Raw genomic sequence first — 12,869 nt, 5'->3', positions numbered from 1 at the left:
AATTCTTGGCAGGGAGATTGAATTCATTTTGCAAGCAGACTTTTGCTGATGGGAAAGAGAAGAGTGTCTAGATATATTTTGTCCACTGTAGCTGTAGGTCAGTACATTTGAAATGGTGTAAGCTATTTGAGGACAGTGCTCTTTGTTGTTTTCTACTGTAAGTCACTAACAATTTCGGCTATTTTATTTCTAGGCTGTTTAGTCTCTTGTTATATATTGCCAAGGAGGGGCTGGTCAGTGTTCTTGTAAACTAGTTCCTTAATCTGTCTAAGAATAGACTGAAATGCAGATGATAAGTAGTCTAGGGGAAAAGAGAGGCTTTAGAGAATGGTTTCGGCTATACCTATCACAAGATTTCGATTGGTCAGATGGCTGTGTCTGGGTTTGATTCAGAGTGTGTTAGCAGAACACAGCCATGAACTACCACCGCAAGTTTCTTTGATGCCAGCCTACTACAAGAATGTTGAGTCAGTTTCTGAGGGAGAGGCAATTCTCTGTACACATGCTGTTCTCCTTTGTCAGTCTTATTCTGTTAACTTCAGTGATGGGGCATGGCTCTGTGTGCAGCAGCTGTTAATAATTGGTAAATGGGCCAGGCGCGGTGGCTCGTGCCTATAATCCCAGAACTTTGGGAGGTCGAGGCAGGCGGATCACGAGGTCAGGAGATCGAGACCATCCTGGCTAACACGGTGAAACCCCGTCTCTACTAAAAATACAAAAAAAATTAGCCGAGCATGGTGGTGGCCGCCTGTAGTCCCAGCTACTCAGGAGGCTGAGGCAGGAGAATGGCTTGAACCCGGGAGGTGGAGCTTGCAGTGAGCCAAGATCGCGCCACTGCACTCCAGCCTGGGCACAGAGCGAGACTCTGTCTCAAAAAACAAAAACAAAAAACAAAATAATTGGTAAATGGGTTTGAGGTATAGAGCTGGATTGATCCTTTTGTGACAGTCTTGGAGAAGGAGTATGGCTAGAATTATAGAAATAACATATTTACTAGAAGAATGTGCTCGAGACATCAGTGGAATTTTTTATTTTTCAGCCTACAACACAGCAGTCCCCTCAGGATGAGCAGGAAAAGCTCTTGGATGAAGCCATACAGGCTGTGAAGGTCCAGTCATTCCAAATGAAGAGATGCCTGGTAAGAATGGAAATGTGGGAGGCACAGCAGTGTTTTCCAGAGTTAGGTGGCACCACAGTTTCTGGTAGATCTAATCTTCACTGTCCACCAGCATCTATCTTCGGTCTCATCTTCCTCAAGCACTGTGTGGAGCAATTTCAACAAAGAGGCCCTGTTTACTCACATGTATATTTTTGGTTTGGGATTGTCTGTCTTCCCTACTAGAATACATGCTCATAAGAACAAGAGACCCTTCCTTTTATTTACGCATTACTGTAATTTTACCACACCAGTGTCTGACCAGAATTACTAGCTTCCTTGGTTCTATACCTGGGACCTGAGGAGTACTTAACGTATAACAGGTACTCTGTAAATATTTGTTGAGTGAATGAATTTAAATGCTTTGCATTTGAATTATTCAGCTTTTTTTTCTAAATATCTTGAAAACTTTAATTTCTTTCGTGAATAGATATATTTATTATAGAAGGTAGCTTAAAAATTATACTTAACACTTATTTATATATTTTCATATTCTAAAAGACAAAGTAAGAGATAATCTGTGTAGATACTATAGATTCTCTGAATTAAAATATAAGGAATTGAGCCAAATTGGTTGGTACTTCAAGCTATAAATTACTGTGATGAAGATGATGCTGTTTTACCTTTATAAAATGTCTTACTATGTTTTCCAAAGCATAGTAATATGCTCTTGTATCTTTTATTGGTTTCATTCCCAACAAGTTGGGAATGAAAAATAAATGTCTTGGAATGGAGAAGATGGGTTTGCTATTGCTTGTTTCTTCCTCTTCCTGGGTATGGATAGTGTTTCCTCTATCTCAAGGAATTGCTTGCATTTCTGAGTTAAGTGGAACATATGGGCATTGTGAGGGTTTGAAATATGTAAGAGGAAAGCAAACTTACATGAATAGTCATTTCAGACAGCTCTGAAGAGTCTTTAACCCATGACAAAGCCATGTCAGGATAGTATCTTTCTTCACTTGAATCAGTATGCCAGTTCTTTTAATTGCAGGTAAAATGTGATGAATGGAGCTAGTTTCCTAGTCTCTATAGATGGAAAAGATTAACATTCTGTCAAGAAGCTTGCTGTCTTAGCTATGTGAAGTCTACTAAGTATTATGGATCTTTTTCTTTTTCAGTAGGGACGGCAAAGTCAACTGATCTAAGTTGATTTTTTTATGTGGTTAAAAATTATTTAAGTGCTGTATACTTTTAAAACTATGTAACAAGTCCTTGATGTAAGGAGTTTGTACAACCAAGATAAATGTTTATTTAAATTAAGCATTCTCATCTATTCTCTTGGTATTTCTGTAGGACAAAAACAAGCTTATGGATGCTCTAAAACATGCTTCTAATATGCTTGGTGAACTCCGGACTTCTATGTTATCACCAAAGAGCTACTATGAACTTTGTATCTTTTGAATGTTGAAGATGAAACATTTGGACCATACCTTTTTCTTGATAAGGACAATTTTGTTTGTTCTTTATGAAGTTTGTCTGGAGTTACTTTGTTATCTGAGTCACATGGCACTCCTCCATGCAGATGTGCTAAGTGAGAAAAACACTTGGAGAGTACTCCTTTCCTGTGCTTCAGTGTCTTTAAGTGTGTTGTCGGTGCATCTCAATTTTCAGACCCTTCATGAGGATATTTAGGCTATGACACAGTTGGTTCTTTAATACTTAGATGTTATTACGCAGCAGTCTCAAATGGACAGGAATTTTAATCATTTGCCATTTCAAAACCCATTAACAGTCTGACAGGTAACCATTACATTTACTGCTTTGCTTCACCGCACATGCTTTAAAACCCTTATTTTAAAGTAAGAAAAGCCCAGCTAAAATTCTGCCTTCACTGGAACATTCTCTTAAAGGACTAAAACTTAAGATACCTGCCCAGTAGTTAATAATGACTCCAACAAGTTTCAAAGTTTTGCTTAGGTTGGCTTATCTTTATTTTTAGTCCTTAATCATAATTAAAAGATATGGCCATTTCTGATGAACTGCACTACTTGGAGGTCTATCTGACAGATGAATTTGCTAAAGGAAGGAAAGTGGCAGATCTCTATGAACTTGTACAGTATGCTGGAAACATTATCCCAAGGCTGTAAGTAATAACAAATCGGAGAACTTTTGTGTCTGTATTTCCCACTTTATGTTATGTCCTTTATGGTTATCAGCTTAAGAAAAAGTTTTAAGGGTAATTTCTTAACAAATAGAGATTAACATTTTGGTAGATACTCTCACTTGTTTTTAGAGTAACTAGATTTACGTTTTATGTAGATATTTGAGGAATTTTAGAAATAGAAAAAATGTACATGCTTGCTATTTTGTTTAATATCTTGACTGTTAGAAAAATTAATATAATTGTTCTCTTCCTAATATGTTTAAAGGTAATGTCTATGTTGTGTATATACAGTATAAGAGTGTGTGTGTGTGTATTTTTAGAGATCAGTGGTTATATTTTAAATCAGATATTTTCCTTGTCGTACAGGAGAAAACAACATGGTTCCTATCTTGTTTATTTAATGTTTTGTTCCATGTGTTTGGAAATAAGTTCTTGATTTAAATATTTTATTTCTAATCAGCATTTCTTCATACTTCTCCTAGTTACCTTTTGATCACAGTTGGAGTTGTATATGTCAAGTCATTTCCTCAGTCCAGGAAGGATATTTTGAAAGATTTGGTAGAAATGTGCCGTGGTGTGCAGCATCCATTGAGGGGTCTGTTTCTTCGAAATTACCTTCTTCAGTGTACCAGAAATATCTTACCTGATGAAGGAGAGCCAACAGAGTAAGTGATTTTCTTTCTTGATTTTGTTGCAGTATTTTTTTATTGTAGAATGTATAAAAGCGTGGAAACATGTACAGAAAGTAAGTACGAATAATTCTTCCACCCAGTCAGCCATTTAGGTAGCATCTGTATAGAGATTTCCTTTGTAATATAGAACTCCTCAGTATATGTGACATGCTCTACAATGTCCTCTTATGCAAATTTTATCTTTGGATTATTAGGACCTGCTTTTTTCAGTTAATGTAATTGAGCGTTTTTGCACTACATTAAATATTCTTTGAAAATACAACTTTTTTAAGAGGGTTATATTTGGAAATTGAATTTGTAATGAAATAATAAAGTGTGAGCCCACTGGATTTCATAATTGTTCCTTTAATGTCTATCAGTTTTTATAATTTATAGACTGCTAGTTACCTTGGAATATAAGTGATTTGAGTTATCTGTTACAAGTTACCTATTAACTCCAGAAGAGAAATAATAAAAGCCGTTCAGAGACACTCCTGTCTCTTGTGTAATCAGTATTCTAGCATCAAAGTCTACTGTACTTTTATCCCACAGCAGGGACAGATGGTCAGCCAACCGTGGTCTTCAGTGGGTTAAGCTGTTCACATGACAGGTCCCCAGATTAAAGAACTTCATTCCTTTTTTAAAAAGTTTATTCATTTATTTTCTTTCTTTTTTTAATTTTTAATCTTTTTTCAGTTTGCTCCAACAGATTTTGTTTTTTTTAAAAAAAATTTCATTTATTTCTGAGGTGTACAATTCAATGGTTTTTTTGTTTTGTTTTTTTTTTTTTTGAGATGGAGTCTGGCTCTGTTGCCCAGGCTGGAGTGCGGTGGCCGGATCTCAGCTCACTGCAAGCTCCGCCTCCCAGGTTTACGCCATTCTCCTGCCTCCACCTCCCAAGTAGCTGGGACTACAAGCGCCCGCCTTGTCGCCCGGCTAGTTTTTTGTATTCTTTAGTAGAGACGGGGTTTCACCATATTAGCCAGGATGGTCTCGATCTCCTGACCTTGTGATCCGCCCGTCTCGGCCTCCCAAAGTGCTGGGATTACAGGCTTGAGCCACCGCGCCCGGCCATCAATGGTTTTTAAAATATCTGCATCAATTTCTTTTTAAACAGTACAGAAAAGATAAAAAATTAATAGTGTAGAGAAATTGATGAAGTTATTTGCTTTATTATGTTTTGACTGTCCATTTTGAGCATTTAATTAGGCAATCAATAAAAATTTCTGAAAGCTGCCGAAGTCTCCATCCTAGGAGACGTAGAAAAATAAAGCAGGAAATCCATGGTCTTTTCCCTCACAAAGCTTACATTCCAATTAAAAATAAAATATTCAACAGTAAAATGATGTAGTTAGCAGTACACCATAAGTGTTAAAATTTTTAGCGTTTTGTTTTTGGTTTTGGTTTGTAGGGGTGAGGTCTCATTATGTTGCCCAGGCAGGTTTTAAACTCCTGGCCTAAAGCGATCTTCCTGCTTTGGCCTCCCAAAGCACTGGCTTACAGACATGAGCCACCATGCCCATCCTAGCCTTTTGAATTAAGGAATTTGCCATAAGAGCAAGTCCAGTTGGCCCAACTCCAGATACAGAGTTGGGGAAAGTAATTTGCCCTTTAAATTTATACTGTCCTTTCCATGGTACTTTTTACCCTAGAGTCTATTCCCTTTAAAATTTAACACTAAGCCAATGAAGTTGAAAGTGATTTTTTATAAAGCATTGGTGTACTACAGAGATAAGTAGGAAATGCACAAAGGAGAGGGATAGTAGTAAGTTGGTGCTGTAAATACTGTGTAAAGACTTTTCTGTTTCTTTGCAGCGAAGAAACAACTGGTGACATCAGTGATTCCATGGATTTTGTACTACTCAACTTTGCAGAAATGAACAAACTCTGGGTGCGAATGCAGCATCAGGGACATAGCCGAGATAGAGAAAAAAGAGAACGAGAAAGACAAGAACTGAGAATTTTAGTGGGAACAAATTTGGTGCGCCTCAGTCAGTTGGAAGGTGTAAATGTGGAACGTTACAAACAGGTTTATATCTTTTTGTTACCTCTTCTTATGTTCTGAGATAAAATGAAATCTGATTTTTAAAATCAGAATATTTTTGTTACATAATAGTACATTGAAAAACATCTTAAAATGGCTTTTATTGAAGAAGACTTAAATGGAAAGATATATATGCAATGTTTGTGGATTGGAAGACTTAATATTGTCAAGATAGCATTAAAAAAAAAATTGATCTATAGATCCAAGGTAATCTCAGACAAAATCCCAGCAGACTTGTAGAAATTAAGAAGCTGATTCTGAAGTTTATATGAGGAAACAAAGAACCTGGAACAGCTACAACAAATTTGAAAAGGAAGAACAAGTTGAAAGACTCAGACTACCTGAATTCATGATTTACTCTGAAGCTACAGTGAGAGCCTGTGTGGTATTGGTGAAAAGGATAGACACACAAATCAATGGAGGAGAATAAAACAGGGAATGGCAAACTTTACCTGTGAGGGACCAGATAGTAAATGGTCTTTGGCTTTGCAAGACATATGCTATACAACAAGCTTATCCAACCTGCAGCCCAGGGCAGCTTGGAACATGGCCCAACAAAAGTTTGTAAACTTTAAAACATGAGATTTTTTTGCCTTTTTTTTTTAAAGCTCATCATCTGTTATTAGTGTATTTTGTGTATGGCCCAAGACAATTCTTCTAATTCTTCAAGCCAAACGATTGGACACCCCTGGTCAACAACTACTAACACTGCAGATATGGTGCAAAAGCAGCCACAGACAATATGGAAGTGAATGGGCATGGCTGTGTTCCAGTAAAACTTTACTTGTTAAAACAAGCAGCAGCTCAGTTTACCAGTCTCTGACTAGACAATCCATAATAGACCCAGATATTTATGTGAAATACTTTTACTTGTACTGATCATTTGATTTTCAGGTTTTCCCTGATGAATTTCACCTCCAGACTTTTTATTTTTGATAAAAGTACAAAGGCAACCTTTTCAGCAAGTGATTCTGGAACAATTTGATGTTTATATGCAAACAACAAAAAACCCTGAACCTTGACCCTCATCCCTCATACCGTACAGAAAAAACACAAAATCTATCAGAGACCTAAATATAGAACCTAAAACTGTTAGAAGAAAACACAGAGGAAATCTTTATGACCTAGGATTAGACGAAGATTTCTGAGGATGCACAAGCACAAGCCATGAAGAAAACTCACTTTTGAGAGGCCAAGGCAGATGGATCACTTGAGTCCAGGAGTTCAAAACAAGCCTAGGCACATAGAGAGACCCCATCTCTACAAAAATTACCAAAATTAGCTGGGCATGGTGAAATGTTCCTGTAGTCCCAGCTACTCAGGAGGCTTGAGGTGGGAGGATGGCTTGAGCCCAGGAGGTGGACGTTGCATTGAGTGGAGATTTTGCCACTGCACTCCAGCCTGGGCAACAGAGCAAGATCTTGTCTCAAAAAGAAAATAGCTTTTAAAGATTAGAAGTGAAGTCTTGGTGAGAAAATCTCAAATATGATTTTCAAGTTAGTAGTTCAAATGTGTTGCTAGAGGAATAGCTTAAGAGTTTGAAAACAGATTTTAACCCTTATGTGTGTTTTTTTCTCTTTTAGATTGTTTTGACTGGCATATTGGAGCAAGTTGTAAACTGTAGGGATGCCTTGGCTCAAGAATATCTCATGGAGTGTATTATTCAGGTAGGTGGGAACATTTCATTTTTTTTAAATGACCTATTTTATCTTTCGTTAAATTTAATTGTTTTGAAAAAATTTTGATGGAATAGGAAATAAGCTTTCCTGAATAAAGAATTTTCCTTACTGGGTATGGTGACTCACACCTGTAATCCCAGCACTTTCTGAGTTCAAGGTGGGAGGATCTCTTGAGGCCAGGAGTTCAAAACCAGCCTGGGCAACATAGCAAGATGCCATTTCTATAAGAATTTAAAATAATTAAAAAAAAAAAATTTTTCCGTGTAATCTTGCTTCTTCTAAAAATAATTTAAAAACAGGGGTTTTCTGTTTCCGACTTATAACTTGGTCTTTGTATCAATGTGGTTTGTTTTCCTCCAAACTGTAGGAATGAGTCATCTGAGTTTTCTCGGTCTCCGTAGCTTTAGTTTAATTGTAGGTGCACTTTATTTATTGGAATATTTCTGTCTGAGCTTATGTTTAGTAGAGAGGTTCGGAAGTAATGTGTTCGAATTTAGTTGTATAAGATTACAGTGTTTTTTTCCCACAAATGTGAACTTTACCATATGAATTCAGAATATTATGTGAAATACTTTTACTTGTATTGATCATTTGATTTTCAGGTTTTCCCTGATGAATTTCACCTCCAGACTTTGAATCCTTTTCTTCGGGCCTGTGCTGAGTTACACCAGAATGTAAATGTGAAAAACATAATCATTGCTTTAATTGATAGGTAAGACCTTCCAACACTGGAGGATACATGCTCGGACTTGGCAGTAATGAATTTTAAACATTTTTTGAATTATTTGTCTCTGTTACATCTTTATCATACCAATGATCTTAATTTAATTATACTATAAATAATGTAGCTTTGTGATTATGAGTACTAGGTACTTGCCTTGGTTAGACATGAAAGAGGCTTAACTTAATTTTTATTTTTTTTATTTTTTTATTTTTTTGAGACGGAGTCTCGCTCTGTCGCCCGGGCTGGAGTGCAGTGGCCGGATCTCAGCTCACTGCAAGCTCCGCCTCCCGGGTTCACGCCATTCTCCTGCCTCAGCCTCCGGAGTAGCTGGGACTACAGGCGCCCGCCACTTCGCCCGGCTAGCTTTTTGTATTTTTTTAGTAGAGACGGGGTTTCACTGTGTTCGCCAGGATGGTCTCGATCTCCTGACCTCGTGATCCGCCCGCCTCGGCCTCCCAAAGTACTGGGATTACAGGCTTGAGCCACCGCGCCCGGCCGAAAGAGGCTTAACTTAAATGTGCAGGAGACATGAAGATAATATGTTTATTCTGTGTGTTTAATTGACATTTAAAGACGTTGTGCAGACTTTTTTTTTAGATCATACAAATCCAAAGATCATATTGAAGAACAAAATTTGTTTTTTACCATGATGTAAGTATCTTGCAGTGGGAACTCATTTGGTTTAGAGTAGCCATAAGACACAGATGATTGGAAATGTTCAAGTAATCGCTGTATCATCACATTTTCTTAAAGAAGAAATTTTAAGTATCAAATATGTTTAGTACATCCACTTTAAGTTTTATTTTCTTAGTTTTTTTTTTTTTTTTTCTTCAGACAGAGTCCTACTCCGTCACCCAAGCTAGAGTGCAGCGGTGCTATCTTGGCTCACTGCAACTTCCAACTCCTGGGTTCAAGGGATTCTAGTGTCTCAGCTTCCCGAGTAGCTGGGATTACAGACATGCACCACCATGCCTGGCTAATTTTTGTATTTTTAGTAGAGATGGGGTTTTGCCAGGTTGGCCAGGCTGGTCTCAAACTCTGGAGCTCAAATGATCAGCCTGCCTCGGCTTCCCGAAGTGCTGGGATTACAGATGTGAGCCACTGTGCTTGGCCAATGGGTGACTTTTTTGCAGCCATGTTGTGTAGTAGTACATAATGTCTGTCCTACTACTTGTAAGCATTGTCATGAAACCAGAAACCTAAGTGAAGATTTATTTCTGCAGATACCTTTTGTAAGTTTTTTGAAAAACTGAGTTACTCATTTTAAAGTCTGAGAATTCAGATAACAAAATTTTCCAAATTATCAGCTCAATCCTGGGCAGCAAAAATTCCATACTGATTGGGCCCACTCTTAAAGGAAGCTAGTAACTGGATTTTCCTGTGTTGCCTGTAATGTCACTTACCCATCTCTGTCAGTAGTGATGCTTCTGGGCATAACAAAATGTGGATGTAGTTCTGACTCCAGCAGACAGATAATGATAATGAACCAGACATTATTTTGAGTAATTTGAGATGAGGGAAATAAAAGTTAATTTTATGGATTTTAGACTTAGTTGTATTTCAAACTTCAGTAAAAATGCAGTATCTTAAAATAGTCTATGTACTTTTATTTTTTAAAGATTATTTATTTGAATCATGGTTGTTGAATACATTTGTCATTTCAATGCATTTCTGTCCGTATCTACGTAATTATGCTTCAAAGAGTTTGAGAGAATTATCTTGTTGAAAATCTCCTTAGTATGGTATGAAATAAGAATGCTGATGAAAAAGGTTGCACTGGCAAAACTCAAAAATGAATTGAGGAGGCCAGGTGCAGTGGCTCACATCTGTAATCCCAGCACTTTGGGAGGCCAAGGAGGGAGGCTTGCTGGAGTCCAGGTTAGTCCTACCCTGGGCAACATGGTGAAACCCCATCACTACAGAAAGCACAAAAATTAGCTGGGCGTGGTTGCACATGCTGTTAGCCCCAGCTACTCAGGAGTCCTAGGTGGGAGGAGGATAGCTTGAGCCCAGCAGGTGGAGGTTTCATTGAGCTGAGAGTGCACAACTGCACTCCAGCCTAGGCGACAGAGTGAGACTCTGTCTAAAAAAAAAAAAGCCTTTTGAGCTCATACAAAATATAGAAAAGCAATGAAGAATAAGATGTCATCCATGATCTCACTACCCAAACCCTATATCTTTTAAAATAAAGGGGTTTTGGGCCGGGCGCGGTGGCTCAAGCCTGTAATCCCAGCACTTTGGGAGGCCGAGACGGGCGGATCACGAGGTCAGGAGATCGAGACCATCCTGGCGAACACGGTGAAACCCCGTCTCTACTAAAAAATACAAAAAACTAGCCGGGCGAGGTGGCAGGCGCCTGTAGTCCCAGCTGCTCGGGAGGCTGAGGCAGGAGAATGGCATGAACCCGGGAGGCGGAGCTTGCCGTGAGCTGAGATCCGGCCACTGCACTCCAGCCTGGGCGACAGAGCGAGACTCCGTCTCAAAAAAAAAAAAAAAAAAAAAATAAAGGGGTTTTGTTTTTTTTTTTTAGATTAGCTTTATTTGCTCACCGTGAAGATGGACCTGGAATTCCAGCGGATATTAAACTTTTTGATATATTTTCACAGCAGGTGGCTACAGTGATACAGGTTTGTGTAGCATTTCTCCTAAGTTCTCAAAATTTTGAAACTTCTCTGCCTTCCTTTTACAATTGTTTAAAATAAGTTGTATGGTTTTCTAAACATTCCAGTCTAGACAAGACATGCCTTCAGAGGATGTTGTATCTTTACAAGTCTCTCTCATTAATCTTGCCATGAAATGTTACCCTGATCGTGTGGACTATGTTGATAAAGTTCTAGAAACAACAGTGGAGATATTCAATAAGCTCAACCTTGAACAGTAAGTCAGTTACATTTTTGTAAAAATCCTCATAAAGACACTTTTGTCCTAGATTTGCTTTTCTTTCTCAATTGTTTTTGAAATGCTGGCATTTTTCTTGTTTTAATCATGCATTAAGATTATCACTACTAGGGGCAGAAAGTGTTTACCAATTACTTGGTTGTGTATATTAATGAAATTGTGGTACCTATGGACTATAGGCAGTCTTCAGGGACCAGTGACTCCAATTTGGATCCCTTTCTGTGTATCAGGGGCATCCAGTCTTTTGGCTTCCCTGGGCCACACTGGAAGAAGTATTTTCTTGGGCCACACATAAAATACACTATCACTAACAATAGCTGATGAGCTTAAAAAAAAAATCGCAAAAAACCGATAATGTTTTAAGAAGGCTTACCAATTTGTGTTGGGCTGCATTCAAAGCCATCCTGGGCTGCATGCGGCCTGTGGACTGTGGGTTGGAGGAGCTTGCTGTATGTGAATGAGTTCCTAAACTGGTAAGGACACTTTGTCAGGCAGTATTTATTTCCATAAGAGGTGTTTTCCTATGAATGAGCATGTGGTGAAAAATGAAGGGTGTATGTATATTTAAGGTGCATAATTAAATTGGTTTAAATATCTTTTCTATTTTGAGCTTCGATTTTGATACCTTCAAGGAAGTATGAACAGTCTTGTTTCCAACTTGAAGCCTCCTCAGCTGTTCTGTCCTAGACCTATGGCGTCCTCTAGTGGCCACTGTGGGCAGCTCGGATCCTGTTACCTTCCCCCGCAGTTCCCTTCCGGCCCCTTCCCCACTGCTCTGGACTTGGGTCAAGCCAGGCCTGCCTCCCCCGCCCATATTCTTCAGAATTTTACCTCATGTCATCTTCCTCCTTTCTATCTCCCTTCTAGTGGTTTACCTGCATCGAAAAAATTTATTCTTTTTTCCCTCCGTTTGTGTTACCCTTTTTCTTTTGGTCATTTTAGTTTTGTGTGTGTGTGAACGGAAAATAAGTTCAGATAAGGAATAAGTGTGAGAGAAAATTAAATGATGTGCCAGGTGTGGTGGCTCGCACCTGTCATCCCAGCTATTCAGGAGGCTGAGTTGGGAGAATCACTTGAGCCCAGGAGTTTGAGAACAGCCTGGGCAACAGAGCGAGACCCTGTCTCTAATAAAAAATAAAATTAAAAATTAAAAAAATTTAAATAAAAAAACTAACTAAATGAAGTATCTATGTCTTCCTCCCCAAGTGAATTTTAAAGTAAAAATAGACAAAATCATTGGAAATAACAACCTCTAAAGAGGTTGTAATAAATGCCCCAATATGCCTCAGTATCTACAGAATGCTTTTACTAACCACTACCTAAGTCAGTCAGCCTGCTTTTCCTTAATCACCAACATCTGATGCAGAAGAAATAGTTTATATATTTTTCTATTGTGTCGAATTGCTGGTTTTGCATGGATTCTTTTTCCTATTTATTTTCATCGTGAATATACAATACTTATTGGCTGCCCCCGGGAACCAAACTACCACTTAAAATACTTCCCTTAGAAATGTCATTGAATTCTAGACAGTCATCTTAACTCCAGCTATACCATCTGTTCATGAGTTGGAAACAGTTTCTAGTTTTGTGTCA

General features: G+C 38.3%; 1 protein-coding gene across 2 annotated transcripts in view; it reads left to right on the top strand.

Annotated features, from left to right (window-relative positions):
• The window catches only part of VPS35 (VPS35 retromer complex component), a 31,045-nt gene that overhangs the window by 4,629 nt on the left and 13,547 nt on the right, over window positions 1–12,869 (top strand). For both annotated transcript variants that reach the window (XM_033218291.1, XM_033218292.1), the window contains exons 2-10: window positions 1,040–1,138; window positions 2,450–2,546; window positions 3,116–3,239; window positions 3,743–3,925; window positions 5,747–5,960; window positions 7,559–7,642; window positions 8,257–8,366; window positions 10,909–11,005; window positions 11,107–11,255. In XM_033218291.1, the coding sequence (XP_033074182.1) occupies window positions 1,040–1,138; window positions 2,450–2,546; window positions 3,116–3,239; window positions 3,743–3,925; window positions 5,747–5,960; window positions 7,559–7,642; window positions 8,257–8,366; window positions 10,909–11,005; window positions 11,107–11,255 (1,157 nt within the window). The remainder of the gene's footprint in view (window positions 1–1,039; window positions 1,139–2,449; window positions 2,547–3,115; window positions 3,240–3,742; window positions 3,926–5,746; window positions 5,961–7,558; window positions 7,643–8,256; window positions 8,367–10,908; window positions 11,006–11,106; window positions 11,256–12,869) is intronic.

The sequence above is a fragment of the Trachypithecus francoisi genome, unplaced genomic scaffold (assembly GCF_009764315.1).
Source record: "Trachypithecus francoisi isolate TF-2019V2 unplaced genomic scaffold, Tfra_2.0 Lachesis_group10, whole genome shotgun sequence".
Classification (NCBI taxonomy): Eukaryota; Metazoa; Chordata; class Mammalia; order Primates; family Cercopithecidae; genus Trachypithecus; species Trachypithecus francoisi.
This window is presented reverse-complemented; position numbering and strand designations above follow the sequence as displayed.